General features: G+C 34.4%; 1 protein-coding gene and 1 long non-coding RNA gene across 5 annotated transcripts; both read right to left on the bottom strand.

Annotated features, from left to right (window-relative positions):
- Window positions 1–3194: 3194 nt before the first annotated feature.
- Window positions 3195–3566, bottom strand: LOC145790703 (uncharacterized). The gene is made up of 2 exons (XR_014329694.1): window positions 3446–3566; window positions 3195–3376 (listed from the first exon to the last, which is right to left on the bottom strand). It is a non-coding gene; the product is annotated as an uncharacterized LOC145790703 (long non-coding RNA).
- Window positions 3567–4730: 1164 nt separating this feature from the next.
- Window positions 4731–23973, bottom strand: LOC114311312 (SWAP (Suppressor-of-White-APricot)/surp domain-containing protein / D111/G-patch domain-containing protein). Of its 4 annotated transcripts, none has more exons than XM_082869139.1 (11): window positions 23762–23973; window positions 23605–23654; window positions 22904–23141; window positions 21387–21847; window positions 20110–20236; window positions 16369–16475; window positions 15775–15939; window positions 7673–7807; window positions 7324–7506; window positions 5148–5326; window positions 4731–4947 (listed from the first exon to the last, which is right to left on the bottom strand). In XM_082869139.1, exons 4-11 carry the CDS (start codon window positions 21778–21780, stop codon window positions 4921–4923), a joined length of 1317 nt encoding a protein of 438 aa, XP_082725265.1. In that variant the 5' UTR covers window positions 21781–21847; window positions 22904–23141; window positions 23605–23654; window positions 23762–23973; the 3' UTR covers window positions 4731–4920. The 4 variants fall into 4 exon arrangements, with proteins under 4 accessions (XP_082725265.1, XP_028113239.2, XP_028113240.2 ...); XM_028257438.2 differs by having other exon boundaries at window positions 21387–21823; XM_028257439.2 differs by lacking the exon at window positions 22904–23141.

Below are 23973 nucleotides of genomic sequence, written 5' to 3'. Positions count from 1 at the left end.
TGAAAAGTCCAACACATATGATTATTATCAAAATAATAAACTTTAATATAATATAATAAAAAAAAGACATTTAATTCATTGAAAAGTCCAACACATATGATTATTATCAAAATATTAAAGTTTAATATAATATAAAAAAGGAAAAAAAAAAGAGAAGAGATTTAAAAAAATAAAAATAAAAATCACAATTCACAATTCACATATATAGATAATTGTAAATACAATCTATGCATAGTCGGGTGATATGCTAGTACTATATATTAAGCAAAAATGGGTTTTTAACCCTAAACTTTGTGGGAGCTCCAATCTCTCAATCTAAATTTCTTGATTTTTTTATTTTAAAAAAAATATTAACATTTATTAATTTCTCCGAACTCCCAAGTCTTACCCTCGTAATAACACTTTAATGCATTAAGAACAAGCATAAATTTTTTTTTTTGAAATCCAACACATATAAATTCTTTGAAAAGTCCCAACACATATGATTATTATCTCTCATAATAACACTTTAATGTATTAAGAACAAGTATAAAAAAAAATTTGAAAAGTTCAACACATATAATTATTATCAAAATATTAAACTTTAATATAATATAATTAAAAAAAAAGACATTTAATTCCTTGAAAAGTCCAACACATATGATTATTATCAAAATATTTAACTTTAATATAATATAAAAAGGAAAAAAAGAAGACATTTAAAAATAAATAAATAAATTTTAAAATCACAATTCACATATATAGATAATTGTAAACACAATCCGTGCATAGCACGGGTGATATGCTAGTATATATTAAGAAAAGTGGGGTTTCTAACCCCTCAAGTCTTGTTGGAGCTCCAATATCCCAATCTAAATTTTTTAATTTTTTATTTAAAAAAAAAAACCTTAGCATTTATTAACTTCTCATAACCCCCAAGTATAAAAAAAATTCTTTGAAAAGTCCAACACATATGAATTCCTTAAAAAGTCCCAACGCATACGATTATTATCCCTCATAATAACACTTTAATACATTAACAACAATCATAAAAAAAAAATTCCTTAAAAAGTTCAACACATATGAATTTCTTGAAAGTCCAACACATATGATTATTATCAAAATATTACACTTTAATATAATATAAAAAAAAGATATTTAAAAATCACAATTCACATATATAGAAATAATTGTGAAGTACATATGAATTCCTTGAAAAATCCAACACAGGATTATTATCTCTCATAATAACATTTTAATACATTAAGAACAAGCATGAAAACAATTCCTTGAAAAGTCCATCACATATGAATTTTTTGAAAAGTCCAGCACATATGATTAGTATCAAAATATTAAATTTTAATATAGTATAAAAAAAAAAGACAAAGTGGTGAAACACAACCCGTGCATAACACGAGTGATATGCTAATTCATATATACCCAAATCCCAAAAAAATTAAGGTGACTCTCTCATTAGTTGCTATCATCAAACAGAGAGAGAGAGAGAGAACCTTTCGGAATTGTCCGAGCCATAGCTATAATATACTCCCTCCGTCCTATAATATTAGTCCCTTATTCTATTTTTTATTATCCCAAAATATTAGTCCCTCTTCAAAAATCAAGTACAAAAATAATATAAATTTCCTATTTTGCCCTTCTTTTAAATTCATAAATAATATAAAAAGTACAATTATGACATTGATATTCTCAAAAAAGTGTACTATCAAAGGGTAATTTTGGAAAACCAACTTTTTAAAAGTACAATAATTGTACTACCAAAAAAAGTTGAATTCCCCAAAAGGGACCATTATTTTGGGACGGAGGGAGTACATAATTTGAATAAACATTTTAAAAAATATTTGCTAAGAACATCATTATTCCTTAGCTATTTTGTAACACAAAATCATAGAAATAAACTTTATCAAATTGAATTCTTGACTAACTACTTTAGTTCTACTACCTATATGTAATTAGGGAAAGAGGATTCAGCAACTGATTTTAAGTAATAAAATATTTAATATATTATATTTATTTATTATATTTTATTTATCATTTAATCAATTATTACTATATATTAATAATAAACACGAGTGGTGAAATCATTTAACTAATACAATTGTAATACATGAGAATAAATTAAAAAAAAAAAAAAAAAAAACAGACACACCATTTGATAAATTAAGAAAATTTATTTACAAACAAAATTTGTATAAAAAAACCTGAATCAAAATGATATAATTGTGTTATTTTTTAAAATGTAAGTTAGAATAATAGATATTTTAAATTGAAATGAACGGAGTATAAAGTGTCATATCATTTTGTATTTTAAATTGAGATGAACAGAGCACAAATTGAGATGAATGGATACAACAAATCATATGTTTTGAGATAATTAAATCAACCTCTTTATTAGTAAGCTTAAACGGATCTGAACCAATATAGGTAGTTTCGAGACTTAAAGATAAATAAAATAAAATATATATTTTAATGTAAAAAAGATGACTACAATTACTTTTTTATCCATAAAACTAACAAATTATGGAAAAAAAATTGATTAAGTGTTATGTAAATTAAAACCTTAAATTTCTTTAAATTTTAAGAGATATGAATGTAATTTATTATTTTATTTATATATCACTACTCTAAACAAATGTGATCATTTATTATTTTAATTCTCTTTTAAATATTAAATATTAAATTAGAAAATAATAAAATAAAAATAGAATAAAGTAAAAAATAGAGAATTTTTGGAGAATATATTTGAAAAAATAATTAATTAAAATAGAAAAATAAATTTTTATTTAACATTTAACTACAAATTTAATTATTTTGATGGAGATGCTGGGTGGATGTCCATGATTGGCGCTGTATAAATGAACCCCCCTGATTTTTATGATTGCTTGCAGCCATACCCGATACGTAAAACTTGAGTGCAACCCCAAAATTTTTATCACTTTAAAACTGTAAAATTTTAAATTTGATCAAAGTCTCAGCCAAAATTTGTCATCTTGTGCATAAATTTTCACAACTCAAATCAATCCAAATTTTGTAATTACTTTCTCCGTTTTAAAATATTAATTTTTTATTATTTTAAAATATTAATTTTTTTTCAAAAATAAAAGATTAGAATAACATAAATTTTTTATTTTTTAATTCTATTAAATTCATTAACATTAATATTTTAGAAGTATAATAATTGTACTACTAAAGGATAATTTTAGAAAGTTAATATTTTTCAAATATAATAATTATACTATAATATTTTTCAAATATAATAATTATACTATCTCCTGGGCATTGTGGTAAAGCCTTGGGGTTTAAGCCCCAAGGTCACAAGTTCAATTCTCCCCCTTGAGCCAATCTCCTGGGCGAAGCACTGTTGGTTAGGAGGTTGGACCTCAAGGATGCCTAATCAGCTACTTGGTGTGGGTTTAATGCTCCCCCGCTGTTGGTTAGGAGGTTGGACCTCAAGGATGCCTAATCAGCTACTTGGTGTGGGTTTAATGCTCCCCCGCTGTGCGAGTCCTGACTTAATCGGAGCTTGCCTTGGGAGGTCGGGACAAGCTTCCAGGTTATAGTCTCTTACTCGGAACGGACAACAGGACACCCTGGTGATCTCCTCATGGGGCGCTGCCTTGGACCTGCAGAAGGGTGGGAGGATTTCCCTGTAACAAAAAAAAAATAAAATAAAAAATAAAATAAAATAATAATAATAATTATACTATCAAAAATAGTTTTCAAAAGGAACAAATATTTTGAGACAGTTTCCAAAAGGGACAAATATTTTGAAACGGATGAAGTATTATATAAGGTAAATTACAAATAAACTCTTTCAAATTTGTTTAAAATACAAATTGTCTTCTATAATTATAAAAATTACAAATGCCCCCCTTTGTCAGAATTTTGTATTTAACAAAATTAACAGAAAAAAATTCTAACTATTCTCATACACAATAATAAAATTACCCAAATTGCTAATCAAAATATATTTCTGACATTATTAAAAACTAAAAAATGTTTGAAACCCTAATAAAGCCTCCCATAATTTCACTCATAATGATGTAAAATAATAAGTGTCAACTTTTAATTTGTGAAATGATTGAATTTATAGATGAAGCTGGTGTCATGTAGAAATAATTGCAACCACATAATATTATAATAATTTCCCGGCAACATGTCAATAAAATAAAATAGCACATCTAATTTATAATCATTTTACTTTTTCTCTGACAATTATCAAGTTAATTATATATATATATATATATATATATATTAAAAAGAAGAACAAAAACCTACCATCCCAAATATAACTTTTTAAATTAAGCTAAAAAAATTAAAAAGTCAAAAAAAACAACTAAAATAACTTATTTCCAAAACGGAACGTTAATATCAACTTGAACACATTTTAAAACAATATACACTTGGTTCAAGAAACTTATATGCACTCTTTAACTCTACATAGAAAATCAAACTCAAACTTGATTGAAACTCGCTCAAAACAAAATAGCAAACTAAACTGTCACACATTTTGAAAGTCAGTTATTCTTTCAAGCTAAGCTAAGCCAAGCCCAGTAGTTTTGTCTCGTTTAGCTGGCATTTTTGGTATATTTAAAATCTCAAAGTAAAAATTGACATGATGGAGTACATTTCCGGCTTGGGGACCCCACTCCTAAACGTGCTAAGCAAATAGATATGAAAGTATTAAACTATTGTTACTGACACCAACATAGCAAAAATTAAACGGACAATAGTTTGGCAATAACAATTGAAACTCATAAAAGATCATTCAAGTAGATTTTGTTATGACACAGTAAAATCAGTTCTCCATCGAATCCAATGAAATAAGAAATTCAACTGACCCATAAACAAATAAAAAAGAAATTATTTCTTCAAGGCACCCCCAACCCAACCAGCAGGCGGCTTGTTGCATTAGAAAGTTCCTCAGTAGTATGATTTCCGAGGATTGTTCTGTAAGGAGAAATCAATAAGATCAATATTCAGAATTTGATTCATCGAATCAGTTACAATTGATCTGAACCAAACACATCACTTCATATTTTGGTAAGTCAAGCATATGTAGTGATATATCCAATTAAAAAAGAAAGGTTCCATGATCAGTCAATTTAGCAATCACCATAAAAAATAAAAACGAAAAAATAAAGTTGTACCAGTGGGTTTGGTCTGTATCGATAACCAAGCATCATGCGCTTCTTATACTGCTCATATATATCATCCTCAGGAGTCACCTCTCCGGGCTGATGAGCGCCAACCCCCAAGTTGTTGAGTTTCACATTACCCGCCATAATTGGATCTGCAATACCACTTTTCGAGCTCCCCAAACCCTCACCTGCGGCCCAGACCAAAGCAAAGGACTTTATCAAGCTTCTCATGACAAACTCCATCAGTATTCAGGGTAATGTACCAACCAACCAAACCAAGCCTTAAGTCCCATCAAATGGGTTCAGCTACATAAATCATTCTTCTCTATTTAACTCTATCAACGGAGTATCTAGGGCAATGTAAATCAATTAAAATATGAAGCTATAATTTCGGGGGGGAAAGAAAGGCTCAATTAGGAAGGGTAGTATACAAACCCATATTAGGCATACTATTGAGAACTCTACTGCATTGATATAATTTCATCCAAAATCAACATGATTTAGCTTAAATAGTTCTTTAGGAGATGCATATTGTCCAAGTTTAAAGAACTGTAGCTATGTTTTTAACAATAATCCTATTATCTGTTGGGTCGGTAGACTCTGATAAGTGCTATTCACTCAATCTTACTGTTCACTCAAACACTACGTCCGATGGAGGGTTTGGGGAGGCCTCCCCCCAAGGGAGATGGGGGTCCAATAAGTACGAAATTTTTTTGGATACTTTTATAATTCCCATATTGCTTCGTGTAACCCTAATTTTATACTTATAAATAGATGAGGGAGCACTTCTTTTAGGTTAAGAGAGAGTTGTATTTTTCTTATCATAGTGAAAACCGCAACAGCCGTGAACGTAACCCTATTCTAAGGTGAACCATGTAAATCCTTGTATTCTTGTTTGTGTGATTTGTTTGATTCGCTTTTTCTTCCTTGTTTGTTATTCCGTGTCTCACCGATCTTAGTTAAGAAGGGTTAATTCCTAACACTGTCACAGTAATAAGGATATTGCATACCAATGTTCAAGAAATTGTAAGCACCCCTGCCCAGCTTCAGGATTAGGACTGCAAACATGCCGAGCCGAGCCGAGCCGAGCCGAGCCGAGCCGAGCCGAGCCAAACCAAGCTTTAGTATATTTGGGCTTATTTATTAAGATTTTAACGAGTTCGAATTTGAGCTCAAACTTGAGCTCAATAAAAATTTAATGAACCAACCTCGAGCCGAGTTGGCTTAGGCTTGACTCAAACTCAAGTATGTTCACGAGCCTTAACGAGCCAAAGAAATTATAAATTCATACTTGCGTATGAGACTAAAGTTACAATTGAAACTTTAATTATACAATTATATATACAATATATAAAACATTCTAAAAAAAAGTCAATATCTTACCAAAATAATAATATCTACCATCACTATATACATGTATTATCTATAGTTGCCTATTATTTACATTATTTAAATATATAAATAACATATTATCCTATTTTCTATACATATTTTTACATTATTTAAATAAATATTAAACGAACAGCTAGCATGCCGAGCTAACAAGCCGATCGTCAATATGTTTGGGCTTGTTTATTAAGATTTTAACAAACTTGAACTCAAACTCGAACTTGAACACAATAAAAATTTGACGAACCGAGTTCAAATGAGCCCTTACCAAACCGAACTCGAACTTATTCACGAACGGCTTTGTTTATTTGTAGCCCTATCCAGGATAATCGGCTTTTTGCAACTTATTTAAGTTAATTTTACCGCGGAAACTATAGCAAACAGTCTAGCATAGAATTGCAAAAAATAATTTAAAAAATCCGTAAGCAGCCATTTAAGCTGGCTTTGTGTCCCTAAACACTCAAGAAGCATTGGAAATATTGGATACAACTTGGCAAGTTGGCATTCAAAACTTTATTTTAAATTACTTTTAAGAAGCATCGGATACGGAGTACAAGTATCCAAAACATGTATGATTCCCTTCTAGAAGTATGTGAGATTTCAAGTCTCAAAAATTTAGAGCAAGAACACTGTACACAGAACAATTTTGTCGGCAATTATACTAAGAATTGTAATAGAAATATGAATAGGAAATTGTTTGCATAACATTCAAAACATATTGCAAACAAAATGCAGAGAAAAATCAACTTATGTTTTATTGAAGTCATATATGATGAGAGAGAGTGGGGCAGAGCACCTTCTTTCCAGCCCATTTTAGACAGAAGTTTGTGACCAACATTGTCAGACTGGATTTTTGCCCTTTCTGCAGACTCTCTGGCAGCTTTCCGAGCAGCTGCATCATTACAGGTAGCCAAGAACTTCTCGAGCTCTTCTTGTGGGATATAATCACCCATGTGATGACCTTTTTTCGAAGGAGCAGCTATAATACCAAAAAAGCAAGAAAATGTGATGCATAAATTACAGACAACATAAACATTGAGTAGAATCTTTCAGAGAAGCAATCAGCAGAGTAGTTAGGCACAAACACAAACATGCTTTCCAGAAACAAGGATGCATCTGACTCCAATCAAGATAAAGATATGAACCTTGAAGGGAAGCAGGTGGAGGCATTTCATCTTTTGACTGTTTAGGTTGTTTCCTCTTCTCCTCCTGTGCAGCCTTCTTCATATAAAACTCCATCATTGCTATACGATCTGCACCAGCTGGGGCACTAGATTCACCTGTTAGTTAAAAACATGAGTATAATTCCAATATAAGTATTAGACAAAGTAAATAATGTGATTTTTTTTTTTTTTTTTTTTTTTAATCAGCAACAAACATAGATTTTATTAGTAAAAGGTAAAGGGAAAACAAAAAGAGGACAAGACGTCCTCTTTAGTGAAAACAACCATAACACCAAAAGAACCAAAACTAAAAGACAATATCCATACATCACAAACCACTTTCCAATCTCTAGAAATTTGTGATTTGAATGGTGTGTGTCAAGACAAGTGGGCTAATGACATGCAAGATAAAAATAAGCTTTCATGAGATGCTCATGACATGTCAAATACAAACCTGCCCCTTCCCATATGATAATAAAACATAATGCGAACCATAAGACAAGATTTTCTTTGGCATAAAAGCCTTGAGGGTCATAAAAATCAAGGGCCCCAGGGCATAAAGAAGATCTGTACAGAAATAGCATTGGTAGATGATGACCATAATGTGAAGCGCCAAAAACCAAGTCTTTTTCATAATCCATATCAAAACTACAAAGCAATGAATTTGGAAAATCCTACCCATGATTGCAAGTCTAAAAGCCTGACACATTAATTTACCAGGCTTTGCTGTCCCACTACATTCTAGAAACAATGTTGCTTTACGATCCACTCAACAGATACAGTTAATAGGAAGTCAGATACACTATAGTAAAAACAACTAAAGACAAAGGGATCAGGTATTAGAAAGATTTTTAATCAGGACTCTGCATTTCTGGGTGGGTCGAGGACAGGTACTGAGTGATCGCACATTAATAATAATAATAATAAGAATAAGAATAAGAATAAAGATTTCAAAGGGATCTTTTTGCTTCAAAATCCAGCTTGCATCTGTCGCATGACACAAGCCTCACCCCCTAAATGAGTAAGACTGGAAGAAATTGGCTGAATGAGAGCAGAATCGCAATAGCAATAGAAAGCAAGTTCCCAAAGTCAGTGCATAGCTATGTTACTTGGAACTAGATCATTCAAGTATGTGGAACAGAAATGGAAATGTGGTACGCCACATGCTCTAATTTTTTTTTTTAACAATTAGGCATCCAATAAAATGTAGGTTTTTCTTCTTTTTTCCATGTAGTAAAACATTTTTTAGCATTATGACCCATTTTTTATTTTTTGTATTGTCAAAACTTAATTCACCTTAGATTTTAGTTTGTTATATTTTATTTTTTTTCTCCTAAGGTAACATTTAAGGAAATATATTTTAAAAAAAACTTTTGCAATCGCTTTGGATCACTTAATTTACCGTTTTGGAATGGAAGTGTATCATGTTTCGGAATGTGCATAACAATACATAATTCACTAGGGTATTAACATTTTTTGGTAACACAGGTGTATAGTGACAAATTAGAACAAATTCGACCATCCCAAATGAATGAAAATGGAGCATGAAACATGCAACATCATATAGTGCATTCTAGAGTCTCAAATAAATTGTGACAAGATCTGTGCCACGTAAAATGTCCCGACACTTGCAAGATATGTGACGCAAGTTCAATTGACCAGATGCGTCCATTTCAAACTGCTTGAGTTTGACAGTTAAGATTTTAATTACTAATACTTCATGTTGGAATATAACTATCATCCAATCTCAGTTCTGTTATCCTCTGCAGCATGGTAGCTCGTGAAGTTGATTTTCTCATGTAATGGAGATGCTGCCTACAATGATATCCAAAATGGAACTAGATTTCTGTAGGCAAAAAAAAGTAGTTTCCAATCTACTTTTATTTAATTTTGCAAGAATAACATTTTGATATACTTGTTCTGAGCAATGTTTTATTTTGGGTGTTTTAACTTTAACACAACTGAGGAAAATCGATTAACATCGTCTGGTCATACAATGGAGACCAATAATAGCACATATAGGAAGAGTCACGCAGTCCGCATCCACACCGACAGTAATACTAGGGAACAGACAATTGAGCTTAACAGGGCTTGAGATAATAAGAAAATATATGTTGGCATGTAGTTTACAGCCATTGCTCAAGTGGAATGGCAAAGAAAAATTCATGTAACTGGCCCTAATAGTCGAGACAATACCTTGATTAGTAGTCTAATTTTTAGACCATCATTTTCATGTGATCAACCATATGTAAATACACACACGAGGTACAAATGATCTTGAAGACAAAAGACCAAAAACAATGTGTTTTTCAAACGCAAAATTAGGTATTGTTTGATAAACTGAAAACTGAAAATCAAGTACCGAAACGTGAATGTTGAATTTTTTATTCTAAAATCATGCTCGCTATGTACTGAAATTTAAGCATTAAATTTAATCAAGTTGTTTGACACATACAAGTTGAAATTTAAAATTTATAAATTTTTTTCCTCCCAAATTTTATGTTATGATGGTGGTATGTTGGTGAAGTGGCAGCGGTGTTGGCAGTGTGTTGTTGACAGTGGTTGTGGTAGTGATAGTTGTAGGGTCGTCATGGCAATGGTAATTAAGTGATTGTGGTGGCATGACTACAACGGTGGTTTTGTGGTGGCAGGATAGTTGTAGTGGTAGTAGCATGTCAATAGTGGCTGTAGTGGTTGGAACAGTTTTTTTAAAAAGCGAGCCTAGGTGCTAAACGAAGCGAGGCGAGGCGCAGTGTTGGCACTTGAAGTAGACGAAGCGAGGCGCATTGCGAGAAACGCACGTAAGGCGCTGAGGTGTGCGCCTTTCGCCTAGGCTAAAAGCGCACGCTTCGTGCGCTTCGGCTCGGACTGACCTGTTTTGTGTTTGTGTACTAGCCACGTAAGATTAAAACTCTTATAAAATACAAATCTGTTTGTGAGACGAAGCCCTAAATCTATTGCAATCAAAATTTGAGCTTCAGCATCGATGTGAGCTTCGACATCGACGTTGTCTTCAGGTTCGTCTCTTTCGTTTCTTCTTCTCTCTTCTCTTCTTCTTCTTCTTCGTCATCTCCGTCTCTGTTTTTCGTTTCTTCTTCTCTCATCTCTTCTCTCTCTGTTTTTCGTTTCTTCTTCTTCTTCTCTGTTTTTCATTTTTTCTCCTCCTCTTCTTTCGTCTGTCTTCTCTTCTCTTCGATGGTTTCTTATTCAATTTTTTTTTATTCTTTCTTCTTCATTTTTTTATTCTTCTCTTCTCTAGTCTCTGTCTTTTTCTTGCCTTTCCTTGTCCAGTAAAAAAAAAAAAAACCCTAAACCAATAATTGCATATTTGATATTTTCAATTGCTTGTTCTTCTTTGGTTCTCAATCCTTTGTAACTTGACGAGTCAAATGCCGAGTGCTGAAAGTGGAAAGAACGATCCAACATGGAAGTATTCAACGATGATAAATCCCGGAAACCTAATTAAGTTCAAATGCAATTTTTGTGGAAAAGAGATGAATGGGGATATCTGTCGAGTTAAGCAACATCTTGTTGGAGGGTATAGGAATGTGACTAAATGTGTTAGATGCCCAACTGAGGTTAGAGATGAGATTTTTGAGTTTATGGCTAAAAAAAAAAGCAAGTTAAGGAGCAAATCAACTTGATGCGCGATTTTGATGATATGGTTGATGAAGAAGATTTTGAGGATGAGGATGATCTTGTAGAACTCCCTCAGCATGGTAAAAAGCCCATTCCTACTCAAGGTTCTACTCAAAGAACCAAGTCTGGTTCTGTTCAATCCAAACTTAAAAAGCCTAGAAAGATAGGGCCTATGGATTGTTTCTTCACACTTAATCCAGATGTGGTGGCGCAAAAACAAAAAGGCAAAGGGAAGCAAAATAAAATTGATGAAAATGAACCCTATAGGAAAGAGTTAATGCAACGGGTGTATGTTAGAATTGCAAGATGGATGTATGACATTGGGATTCCTTTCAATGCAGTGAATTATGACAGCTTTGGGCCAATGATGGAAGCTATCGGGCAATTTGGCCCTGGTTTGAAACCCACCAACTTTCCACATGATACGAGTTCCTTACCTCAAAAAAGAAGTGAATCACGTCAACAAATTGATGAAGGAACATAGAGACGATTGGGTAAAGTATGGATGTTCTATAATGTGCGATGGTTGGACAGATCAGAGAAATAGGACTTTGCTTAATTTCTTAGTGAATTGTCCGAGAGTCACCATGTTTATTGAATCCATTTGCTGCATCTAGTTACTCAAAGGATGGAAATAAGATATTTAATTTGCTTGATAAGTTTGTGGAGAAAATTGGAGAAGCTAATGTGATCCAAGTTGCCACGGATAGTGCGGGCAAATGTCTTGGCAGGTAAAAATCTTTAGAAAAACTTATTATGTTATTAGTTTGCAACATAAATCATTTTGTTTCATATCATTAATTTTGTGTTTTGGTTGTTACTTCTAATAGGGAAACTTTTGGAAGCAAAGAGACCCCACTTGTATTAGACGCCTTGTGCAACCCATTGTTTGGATTTGATGTTGGAAGATATCTTCAAATTACCCTATTTTAAGAAGACCTTTGAAAGGGCAATTGGGATACATGATTACATTTATAACCGACCATCTTTGTTGAATATGATGAGGCGTTTTACTCAATTGAAGGAGTTAGTTAAGCCTGCCAAAACTAGATTTGCAACGGCTTTCTCAACTTTACAAAGGGTTTGTCAACAAAGGAACAATTTGAAAAAGATGTTCACTTCAGAGGAGTGGATCAAAAGCAAATGGACGAAGGAGCCACAAGGTAAGAAGACAGCTCAAATACTACTAATGCCTTCATTTTGGAACCATTGTCACCTTGCCCTCCAATTTTCATGTCCTATTGTTCGTGTACTAAGAAAGGTTGATGGTGAAGGAAAGCCTCCAATGGGTTACATTTACGAGGCTATGGATAGGGCTAAGGAAGCTATTGCAAATAGCTTCAGTGGAAATGAAGAGAAGTACAAAGATGTGTTTCAAATCATTGAACAAAGGTGGAATGTTCAATTGCATAGCCCTTTACATGCAACTGGGTTTTATTTAAATCCAGAATTTTTTTACAAAGATCCAAGGGCTGCAAAGGACAAAGAAATCGTATCAGGCCTATATCAATGTATATCAAGGTTGATCCCAGCACTAGAGGTCCAAGATAAAGTTACTACAGACTTAAAACAATATGAAAATGCTAAAGGACTTTTTAGAATACCTATGGCAATTAGACAAAGAACTACAAGGGTACCAGATGATCTATGTTCATCCACAAAATTAAGTTAGTAGTCAATTCCTTATAGTTTAATTATTTGTGAAGTGTTAAGTAATAATCATTTACAGCTGATTGGTGGAGTTCTTATGGTCATGATGCTCCTGAGTTGCAGCAATTTGCCATCAAAGTTCTTAATCTTACTTGTAGTTCATCTGGTTGCGAGAAGAATTGGAGTGTGTTTGAACATGTGAGTATCCGTTGTCAAATTTGGGAAACTCTAAAATTTTCTTCCAAATTTTTTTTAGTTATATATGAATTTAAATGTTTTTTATTTATTGTTGCAGCTTCACAGTAAAAAAAGAAATAGGCTAGCTCAAAAACGTCTCAATGATTTGGTGTTTATCAAGTATAATAGAGCATTGAAATGTCGATACATTTCACGTGGCAAATTTGATCCCATCTCTTTGAAAGATATTGATGAAAGCAATAAATGGCTGATTGGGAGAATGGAGAATGAGCCTGTGTTTGATGATGATGATGATGATTCTTTGGGGTGGAATGATGTTGCTGGAGCTGCTGGAGTTGAGGAAAGTAGCCAAAGAACTAGACCAACCACAACTAGGACAACTCCAATTGGTTCAAGCTCACGTCGACTTGTAGATGAAGAGGAATGGGAAGATGTAGATTCAGATGAGGAAGAAGAGGAGGATGTGGAGGGATATAAATCCAATGATGATGAAGAAGATGATGGAGATGACGCTTCTTATTAAGTTCTTGGATAATGCATCCATGAGACTAGTCACTAGATGTTTAGTAGTTTTCAACTTTGTGTATTATTAAGTTGTTATGTTTGTTATTTGATGTTACTTTCACAGTTTTTGGAATGTCGAATATTGTTTTGTTCATTTTAGAATTCTATAAATATTTGTTTATGGTGAAAATTGTGCTATATTGATATTTTGTTTAACTTTTATAACTTGCACCTCGCTTTGGTGAGGTGGAACGCCTCGACGCTTAGGCTCCAGGTGACCTTGGCGTCCCGATGCTCCTAAAGCTTTTTAAACACTGGGTTGGAAGGACGGAGGTGATGATGACATTGGTGGTGGTGGCGGCGGTGGTGGCGGCGGCAGCGGCAATTGTGGTAGTATTGATGATGGTTGTGATTGTGGTTGTGGTGGGGTTGTCGATAATAATGGTGGTTGCAAGATGGTGAGAATGGTAGTGGTAGGGGCGGTGGGAGAAGCGAGTGGTGGTGGAAGTGGAGTGCTAGCAGTAGCAATGGCGGTGGTTGAGTGGAGATGGGATAGTGGTGGCAAGTTGGCAACAACATGGTGGAGGTAGGGAAGAGGTAACGGTCGTAACAATAGGGCAACGGTGGTGACAACAAAGGTGGTGTTGTAGTGGTGACGGAGATGGTGGTTGCGGTAGCGGTAGCGGTAGCGGTAGCAGTACTTGTGATTGTGTGGTGGTGGTGATGTAGTGGTAGCAATAGTGATAGCAATAGTCAGAGTTTTAAAAGGCTTTCTTGAGGCTCGCCTCGATGCTCGCCTCGCATTGAGGCTAAGGTAAAACGCATCAAAGCTTTGATTTTTAGGCATTACTCCCCAAAGGCTTGCGCATCATAGTTTGAGACATGCGCCTTAAGTGCACTTTTTACGCTTTTTGCGCATAAGCATGTGAGGAGTATGCACATGCAGAAGTTGCCCTGAACATTTGTTAAACTTATTAGATTGTTTAAACATAAAAAATTAAAAAGAATCCATTTTTACAACTATATTCTACAGGAAAAATTAAGTAAATGATCAATCAAGAAAAACACAGTTAATGGTCAAGTGAGAAACTCAATCACTGAAGTTAAGAATATCGATTTCTCTTTCAATGAAGGAAAACTTCCTTCTATGCAGTAAAATGTTCAACGCATTAAAGCGAAAAGTATTTACACATTTATATTTAATTTTGTTTTTATTTTTTTTAACTATTTAAAAATATTTAATTTATTCAGTTAATATTAAAATTTGAAATTTGAAATGCTTGCGCCTCAACGTCCTGAGGCTTACGCCCCGCCTCATGAGGGGTAAACGCCTCAAGGTACGCATTCGCCTTTAAAAACTTTGGCAATAGTGACAGTGAAAGTGGGCTGGTAGCAATGTTGATGGTGGTGGTGATAATGGTGATGGTAGTGGAGGGTGATTACGGTACCTCAACAGAGACACAAGTATAACTGGTTGAAAATTTAGGCTAGGTTTGGCATCTCATAAAAAAGCCAAAAAGTCAAAAAATTACTATCCTATTTAAGTCACATCATCTTATTTAAATCACATCACCTCTCTAACACATCACGTCAAACTCAACCCATATTTCATAAAAAGTAAAAAAGTATACTTATTTAGAACATCTCAAACAACCCCTTAGCATTGAACATATATTACTTAAAATTTTAATCTGTTTTTAAGATACCTCTCAACATTTTAGTAATATTAGTTGTGGTTATCAAATACACTTAATTTATTTTCACTAAATAAATTTAGTATTAATTATTGAATTCGATTATCAAACACCCCTTACATGTCATCTATCGGATGTAAATACAAACCAGATATAAATGATCTTCAAATCTACGGCAAAAGGCCAAACACCAGGACAAAAGAGCATTTTTCAAACCCAAAATAATTTGACAGAAAACTAAGCTTCAAAAGCATTATGAGTGTCATCACATCTTGACTGCTATCAAGGCCAGTCAAGATTGCTGAAACTGAGTGTAACTGAACAGCACCCAATCCATCAAATTCAAAACTTCAAAAGAAAAACGAAGATGAACAACAACAGGAAAGAAAAAGGGAGTACCATAACCAGATCGTCCTGCTGATGTAGTTTGAACTGATGTCATAGAAGCTGTTGTATCCTCAATAGCTTCATATAAAGCTGAAGCAGGAGTTTGATAATTCGAATGCTGCTGAAGTGACCTCTGAGGCCCACTTGTCGGACTAAGAGCTGCAGTGCTTATGCCACCTACAGAGACAAAGTGCCCGTGATCAACATGTACTATAACAATGGAAAATCAAAAAGGTTATGCATAAAACAAAATGAAAAACGATAAGAATGAGTGAGCCTAAGTACAGAATCCAAGTGATGCACCAGGTTCGAGAAGAAAATTATAATCAACCTGTTACTGATTTTCCAAACTAAGATTCTAGTCCATAAAAAAAATTATCAAAATGCAGCAGATCGAAGAAAATCCTAGTCTAGCCTAGTGCATCTACATTCTAACAAGACCACAGCTAAAAATTTCAGCCCATATTAAAAGGAACCATTTGCAGTACAAAAGTTGCTTCCAGTCCTTCCACCAAATTGCACAAACCAATATTCCCAAGTTCCATGGATAAGTGATGCCCAACAGCATGTATATAGTGAATAAAATATAAAAATTTGTGTACCAACCACTTTGTGATGTTTGGGAATCCCTGGCCCATAACAGAGCCTTTTCCTCTTCACTAAGCCGGTAATAATAATATTTGTAATCAGCACAGTTTTCATCAAATAGAAACCTGAAAGTTAAAATTTTATTAGAATCTGAAATAAGATAAAATCGTTAAACACCAAGCGTACAAGAAGCACAATAATGTCCATGTCAAAATCTGAAGCAGAGTCAAAACAAACTGATAGAAACTCATTAAAAATGGTTAATAAATGAGCTATCTCATCATTTTTTTTTCCTTTTTAATGGCCATAACATGACTTATAATTACATCATAAACCAAGAAAGGGGATGATATGAAATGATAAAGAAAGCGAGTTTTGTAGCGTTAGGGAAAATCAACTAGAGCTAGCCTCAGAATATCAAAAACTACGTAGTCATCGTATCAAGTCCACCGTACAAATGTAGAGTCTGAAATGTTTCTCACGTGAGATTTCTCAAGTCTTCAAACAGAAAAAAGAATGCAATTTCCTAATTTGATGCCCTAATTTTCACTTCAAAAATAAATTTCAAATTCCACTACTTCATTGAAATCCATGTTCTCATGTAATCAAACAGGTCACGGCTATGGCATAAAGGTTTTTCCAATTAAATATTTTGAAAAGCTACGTCTTATTTAGGGTTGGTTCATGATTCAGGTCAAATTTGTGACAATCTTGGGTTAGGCCCCTTAAGGGTTCACATGTGGTTTCTAGGGGGCTATGGTGGATGATGATAGAAGGCCTAGTCAGCAGGTGGGCTGGTAGGGAATGTGGATGGACATGCTAAGAAATTGGGTGAAATGGGGGGGCCTACTTATAGGGTTTATAAGATGGATGAGGAGTGCAACACAAAAGTAGGTGGGAAAATTTGGGCCCGTTCAAAGGGAACAGACTTGGGACTGTGACAAGTTAATAAGGCCCTAAGCAGCACAAACACCCCAAAGATGGGTGGCATGTCCGTGTCTAACATAGTAAGGACACTGACACGAAGGGGACACTCGTGTCCATGTGTCAATTTTTTTTTTTTTGGTTTTTTGCAAGACACGGTGACACTTCATGGACACATGTGTCCTATGTTTGGACATGCCTAAGGACCAAAATTTTTTTAATTTTAGAAAGTTGATTTGGGGTCAAAGTTAAAATATATGAAAATAAAGAGGGCAAAAATAGAAAAAAAAAATAAAATAATAGAACAACCATGGATATACAAGGTTGTTAAAATTGGGATCCTACATAGGATATCAGTGAGAGGGGCTCGTGGATCAAATCGAGGATCGCAAGATTCTACTTTCTATTAAAAATACAAATTAGAATGATACATATTAAAAATAAGGTGGAAAATCATAAATCAAACGATCCTACTTATGGTCCTACCTATGATCCTACTGCAAGTCTATACGATCCTACCTGCGATCCTACTATAACACAAATCCTACAACGATTTGGAACGTTTTGACAATTTAGGATCGTATGAACCTACGATCTGGATCACGATATTGATAACCATGTGTATATATCGATGCCTTTCATATTTGTGTTCTTTTTCCTTTTTCTTTTTGGATAAATAATGAGTTTTATTGAAAAGCATCAAGAAGATGCAACTAATACAAAATGACCAAGAGAAAGAAAGAAAGCTCGCCTAACCAATTACATCATCCAAAAAATCTAAGAAAGAAAAACAGATCCGGCTCAACTTTACACTCCAACCAACTATACAAGGTAACTAAAAACCGATCCTCCAACCACGCCACCGAATGCTCAATTTCTTGGAAATTCTCCTATTTCTTTCCAACCAAACCAACCACATCAAACAAAAAGGCACTAAGGCCCACACCCGTAGCCGACACCGCCATCATATCTATGTATTCTAAATTTATATTCCTATACATAGTTAACAAAAATATGTAAAAAATATATTTTGTTATCATATTACTGCCGTGTCCATGTCCTAATTTTTTTTTTAATTGTTATGTCTTGTGTTTGTATCTGTATTAGTGCTTCTTTGATAAGGCCTCTTTTGATGACAAAGGGAAATAAGGGCAGCCCAATTCTTCTAAGCCCAATAGACGAGGTGATGTTTTAACTCTTTCCCCTTCCTTGTTCTCTTTTTTGGCCCAATCCAGCACTTCTTCTCTTATGTTGAACCGAGAGCCACCTTCTTCTACCATGGTGAGGAGGAGGGTTTTGTAAAAATGGAGAATGATGGGAGGAGATTTTGGTGGTATCACAAAGCATGCTTTGGGTGTTGGTTCTGGGATTGGAAATCAGATGGCTTTAGTTGTTAGAAAATAGAAGATAGATAGGGAGGGCTTACCTTCATTGAACCAAGTGAAGGGGGAGCTAAAAGGAGGGTCTTCTATGGCTGCTAGTCGTTGGTTCGGAGAAGGACACAGAAGAATCGCTTGCATCCTATGGAGTTGGGTTTGCAATGCCAAAGAGCCTCTGGTCTATAATCCAATGAACATGATGGATCCAAATGGTCTTTATTTGGAAGAGGCTGGTCTAGAAGGGATCAAGAGTGAAGCAGATGTGGGTTATAGGTCAAATCTGGATGAAATTGAAGAAGGACTGAAGGGGGAATGGTACAAAATGATGATAATTCTGAGATGCAATTGCTTTTTCCTTTGGCTGTGATTCCTCCATGTGATGATGAAAAGGGAGATGTCAGGAATGATCTCTTCAAAGTTAATGACAAGAAAGCTATGATGTTATTGGGGGATTCTGACGAAAGGGGGATAATAAAGAAGACTTGCTAAGAAACTTGAGCGGGACAAGGAGATTCATTCCAATGTTGAGAAAAAAAGCCAAGAAACCTGTTTACTGCCTTTGTTGTGTTCGTGGAGGAGTTTAGAAACAAGTATAAAAAGAAGCATCGAAACAAAATTTCAATGGCTAAGATTATGAAGTAAGGGAAAAGAAACGGAAATAACTATAAGAGCTTTAAAGATTTTAAACAAAAAAAAGAAAAGAAAAAAAAAAGAAAGAAAGATCATCAACTGATAATTTATTAATTTTTCACATGGATTCAAGGAAAATTCAATAATTGAACAGCATCACAATCAGCTCATTTGTAGTGAGAAAGAAAGGCACACATGCACAAAGATACACCACTTGCAAACCAGAGGCATATGTTCTTCTGCATTGTAACAGCATTGTAAAAATGAATCAGAACCATCACTATGGTGACTCCAATTAGGGGATACAACCAGCAGAATCAACAAGCACGATTTCAACAGTATCCTAATGTACTTTACAATAGAAATCACTCCCATATACAATTTGTAGCCTAAATTTCAATTAATAAGATACAATAATATAGTGAAACTCAATTTATCAATTTAATTTCATAGAGATTTCAATGAGTTTAAAACACACAATAATTGGATACTTTCAAATTATCATGTGGACTAGTGGATATTACAAACAGCAAAACATATTAACATGAAAAGACCAACAGAGATCTCTAACACCCTAATTAACCATACAAATACAGATAATGGGATACTCTCCCAACAAAAGCTTTGATGTGCACATCTATCACAATAACATTATTAGCCCGAAGTAATTATAAAGTTACAAACAACAGAAGACTCCCCCATTAATCATACAATTACAAATAATTATAAACTAAAAACAAAACAAATGCACAAAAAAAGGTCATGCAACTAAGGTTCTAAGGATATATAGCACTGACAAAATATTGACATTTAAGAGGGTACATACTTAAAAGGAGTATCTCCAGGATTCTTTTTCCGTGTAATATGCTCAAACTGCCTTCCAGTTTTTGCCACAAAACTTGCTAACTTGTCAGCAACTTTCTTCACTGTAGGGTCGCTCGGGGGAGGTGGTGCTGCATGTCACTTAAAGAACTGATTAATACCAAGAGCATGAACAAGGGAATGAAAATTACTCTTGTAGCAGGCGTCCACATTTTCCAAATCTTTCATTGAACATCTCTTTCCACCAATGTTGATAATGACTTAAGTTATAAGCTGCATTCATGAGACAAGAACAATTCAAGAATGTTTTGTCCTCTTCATCCACCAATTGAAGAGTAGAGAAGCGGCACCCCGAGATAATTTCCGCAAAATCAGTGCACTAATGAGGGGGGACAAATCTTGGTTTTACATAATACTGAAGAGTGAAAAGAATTCTCAAGGGGTTTCCTTAGACCATCAAAACTAGTACAAAATGATGATAGGTCAAAGAAAGGTGTTAACAGTGAACAGTGCATGGATGACAGGTGGTTTAAAACCAAGACTAATCAAGCAAAGTAAAGAAGACGGTCCAAAAAAATTTGAAAAGTGACTAGAGCCCGTGTATGTCTTAAGAGGGAAAAAAAAACACACACACAAAGAAGACAACCACCACTAGACCCCATACTGATTTAGAGGTCTTTAACATAACATGAATTCCTTGCAAATTTGAGCTAATAATCAGCTCAAGAAAACATGGTAATGGGTTGAAAAATGCCAAGAACGGGGCAGATAATGCAAGGCAACATCCTTCCATCCAAACTTGTATCATGTAGCAAATTAGAAAAAATATGCTATTACCCAACAACAGTTATCATCTAATTAACCTAAATCATATATAAAAATGGTAAATCCAACTTTGTCATGCATTACACCATTGTGAAATTAAGTAAGGACACTATACAACATAAGAAAAGTGGTATAACATCTAAATTATAATAGCCATTGCATGCATATCTAACTTTGACTAGAAAAGGCAAGAAAAAGATCAGTTTATCTACCATGTACTTCCACATGTGTGCAACAGAAATTACTTCAGCTTGCATGTGCACGAGGTAATAAGGCAAACCAGAAACATATGTTATAATAAGAAGTGGAAAGACATTTAATTAACTAAGATATATGCACAATTTGGGCCTCTTACGCCTTGCTTGACATTCAGAAAGAGAAATAATCACAAGATCCAACCAAAACTTCAATCCCAATTCAACCAAATAAGTAAATACTTGTACAAGAAGTAATTACCAACATCAACTTGTTTAGATGATTGCTCAGAGGCATCAGGCTGACCCAACTTCTGCCGTTTTGCTGGCTCATTACCCAATGCATTTCCAGCAACACTTTCTTCTTCATCCTCATCTTCACTTAACTTAACAGAGGGTGCCACAAGCTTTGACTTCTGTTTCAAGCTGAATGCAAGTTTGCCACTTGAAGCAACTGGGGTGGTTTTGCGAAAATCATTAGCCTTAGATTCAAAGCTGGTTTTACTAACGATAGGCTTAGGAATTGAAGTCCCTGATACAGTTTGGCCCGGTTTAGACTCCCCTAATGCAGGACCCTTCTCTTGTTCGAGCTGTTTGAATTTCTCCATGAATGAACCATCATTAACAAATAGGCTAGAAGCTTTTCCTTTCTCCATTGGCAAAGAGCCAAGTATTTTTCTAGCTGTTTACAAGAATCCACTGCTTGACAAGCAAGCTCACAAGCTATTTAGAGAATGAAATGGAACAGGTCTGATCATTGGAATGTGAATAAACAGCATCCTCATATATATTTTTTTTTAAAAGAAGTCAAGAAGAAATCTGACAAGAACTCAGGTCAGCAAATTGTGTATAGGCAGCATTCACAAAATTCAAATTAGAATTGCAGACAACTCAAAAGCATGAAATAGGATATTATGCGTGATAAAAGTGACAACAATGATTAAAGTTGATATGGTCAATTTCCGGAAAAATATTTGCTATTTTTAAATCTTAAGAGACTGAGGTTTCAACTTATATATTAGCCAGGAAGCTATGTTGGGGTTGGGTGAGTCAAATTTCTCATTTTCCAGGAAACCAAAATAACAAAATAGTAAGGGTTCCTCAGAAATTTAACCTGGGAATTTTATTACTCAGTTGGGACAAGCTTCACCATATTCATTCATAAATCATCATCAAAGCAAATCAAGTTAAAACAACTAAAATCCCAACACAATGATCACACTAACCTACTACACCTAACTCAAATCCCCAGCCAGGGAAATCTCTTGTGGTAGTGTGGATGTGGTGGTTATTCTGAAATCAGCTCAACCAATTTGTTTTTGAAAAGAAAAAAAACACTAATCAACATAAAATTATAACCTTAAAAGCCACTCGGGTCCAAACAAAACGATAATAACAACTACCCCCCACCAATAATTTGAGTCCCTCAAATCCAAATCATTTTGTATTATGATCAGACTCAAGAGCGCTTAATAGATGGCCGGTAGTGTCTCCGGTTGAGTTCAAAAAAACAATTTAAGCTCTACCCATAAAATACGAACCCCAAATCAAGATTGCTGTCATAATACTCAAACCCTAACATGTCAAGAAACCCAATTCACATTTTCTAATTAACGACACGTAGACCGAAATCAAACCCTCAAATTACTAACTAAAACCATAATCATCCAATTTGCTGCAACACAAGCGCACATCAACCGAATAACACTAAATCTGAATCTTAAGAAGGAAAAAAAAAAGGAAGAAGAAGAAGCTAAATTTATCATGTTGCTCTTTTACCTGATTGTGATTGAGATAATGGAAGTTTCAATGTCAGATCATCAATCTTCTTTCAGGGTTTTGATCGATATTTGAAGGTACGGAACGAGTGAAATCACTACACGACCCATTTTGTGTAGAAGACAAGAGATACAGAGCGCTAGGAACTTTCCTTCCTTTTTGTACATGGTGGTGTTCATTTTTGGGTGTGGAGGGTGCTCGCAGTTCGGGTTGGGTCGGCTGGCATCCCGTCCGCCATCTGCCCAAAAATAGGCAGATTGAAAAAAATCAATCCGCATCTGTCCGCTTAGTTGGCGGATGGGGATTGGCGAATCGATGCAATCGGTTTGGCAGTTTAGACATTCTATATTTTCAACATTTTTTCAACTCATAATTCACTAGTTTTTAGGCCTTATTTAGGCCCAAAATTTGTTATGCTTCATTTTTTTTAAAATAATAAAAATGAAGCCCTATATTTTAATACACCACAAACACAAAAAAACCAAAAACCAAACAAAAAAACAACAGCAGCAGCAGAAGCAGCACAAGGGATCATCCTGCCAATACCTCTTAGCAATTTAAACCACAGGATGTCCCCCAAAACAGAAATTCCCCCAAATCTTAAGTCTAATAAAATTTAATCTGACTTAATAAACAAACAATCCTGAATACCAAAAATTCAACACAATATATCTTAAATGGAACAATTCAATAAATATTACCTTCTTTTGCACACAAAAAAAAAACTCCAAATCAATGATAAGAATTAGATCTGAAAATCAACAAAAATAGATTTAGAAATTAGTTTCTGAAATTGTATATTTGAAACATACAAAAGAGGAGAATGGAAGAAGAAGAAGAGAAGACGGGAAAAATTACCGTCGCTCGCAGCTCGCCGTCGACTGTCGCCCGTTGCTGCTCCTCGATCGTCGACTGATGGAGGAGATGATGAAGCTTTGTGTAGTAGGGATTAGGGATTTGAGATTGAGATTGAGAGAGGGAGAGGGAGAGGGGTTTGCAAAGTTCTTTTTGTTTGGGGCTGCTGCGAACAAACTTCCAAGGCTGGAATAAAAAAAATAATAATTTAATTT

The sequence above is a fragment of the Camellia sinensis genome, chromosome 5 (assembly GCF_055761805.1).
Source record: "Camellia sinensis isolate YWXY chromosome 5, ASM5576180v1, whole genome shotgun sequence".
Lineage (NCBI taxonomy): Eukaryota > Viridiplantae > Streptophyta > Magnoliopsida > Ericales > Theaceae > Camellia > Camellia sinensis.
The sequence above is the reverse complement of the archived record's forward strand: the minus strand, read 5'-3'. Positions and strand labels throughout refer to the sequence as shown.

What these genes read in the sequence shown, in the direction of transcription:
- LOC114311312 (XM_082869139.1), bottom strand. Translation starts at nt 21,780, where the DNA reads ATGGAGAAAGGAAAAGCTTCTAGCCTATTTGTTAATGATGGTTCATTC. An exon ending in CCTGGAGATACTCCTTTTAA is followed by an intron (nt 16,476 to 20,109) that starts GTATGTACCCTC and finishes TTTAACTTTCAG; the next exon opens with GTTTCTATTTGATGAAAACT. An exon ending in TAAAATGGGCTGGAAAGAAG is followed by an intron (nt 5,327 to 7,323) that starts GTGCTCTGCCCC and finishes TCTGGGCCGCAG; the next exon opens with GTGAGGGTTTGGGGAGCTCG.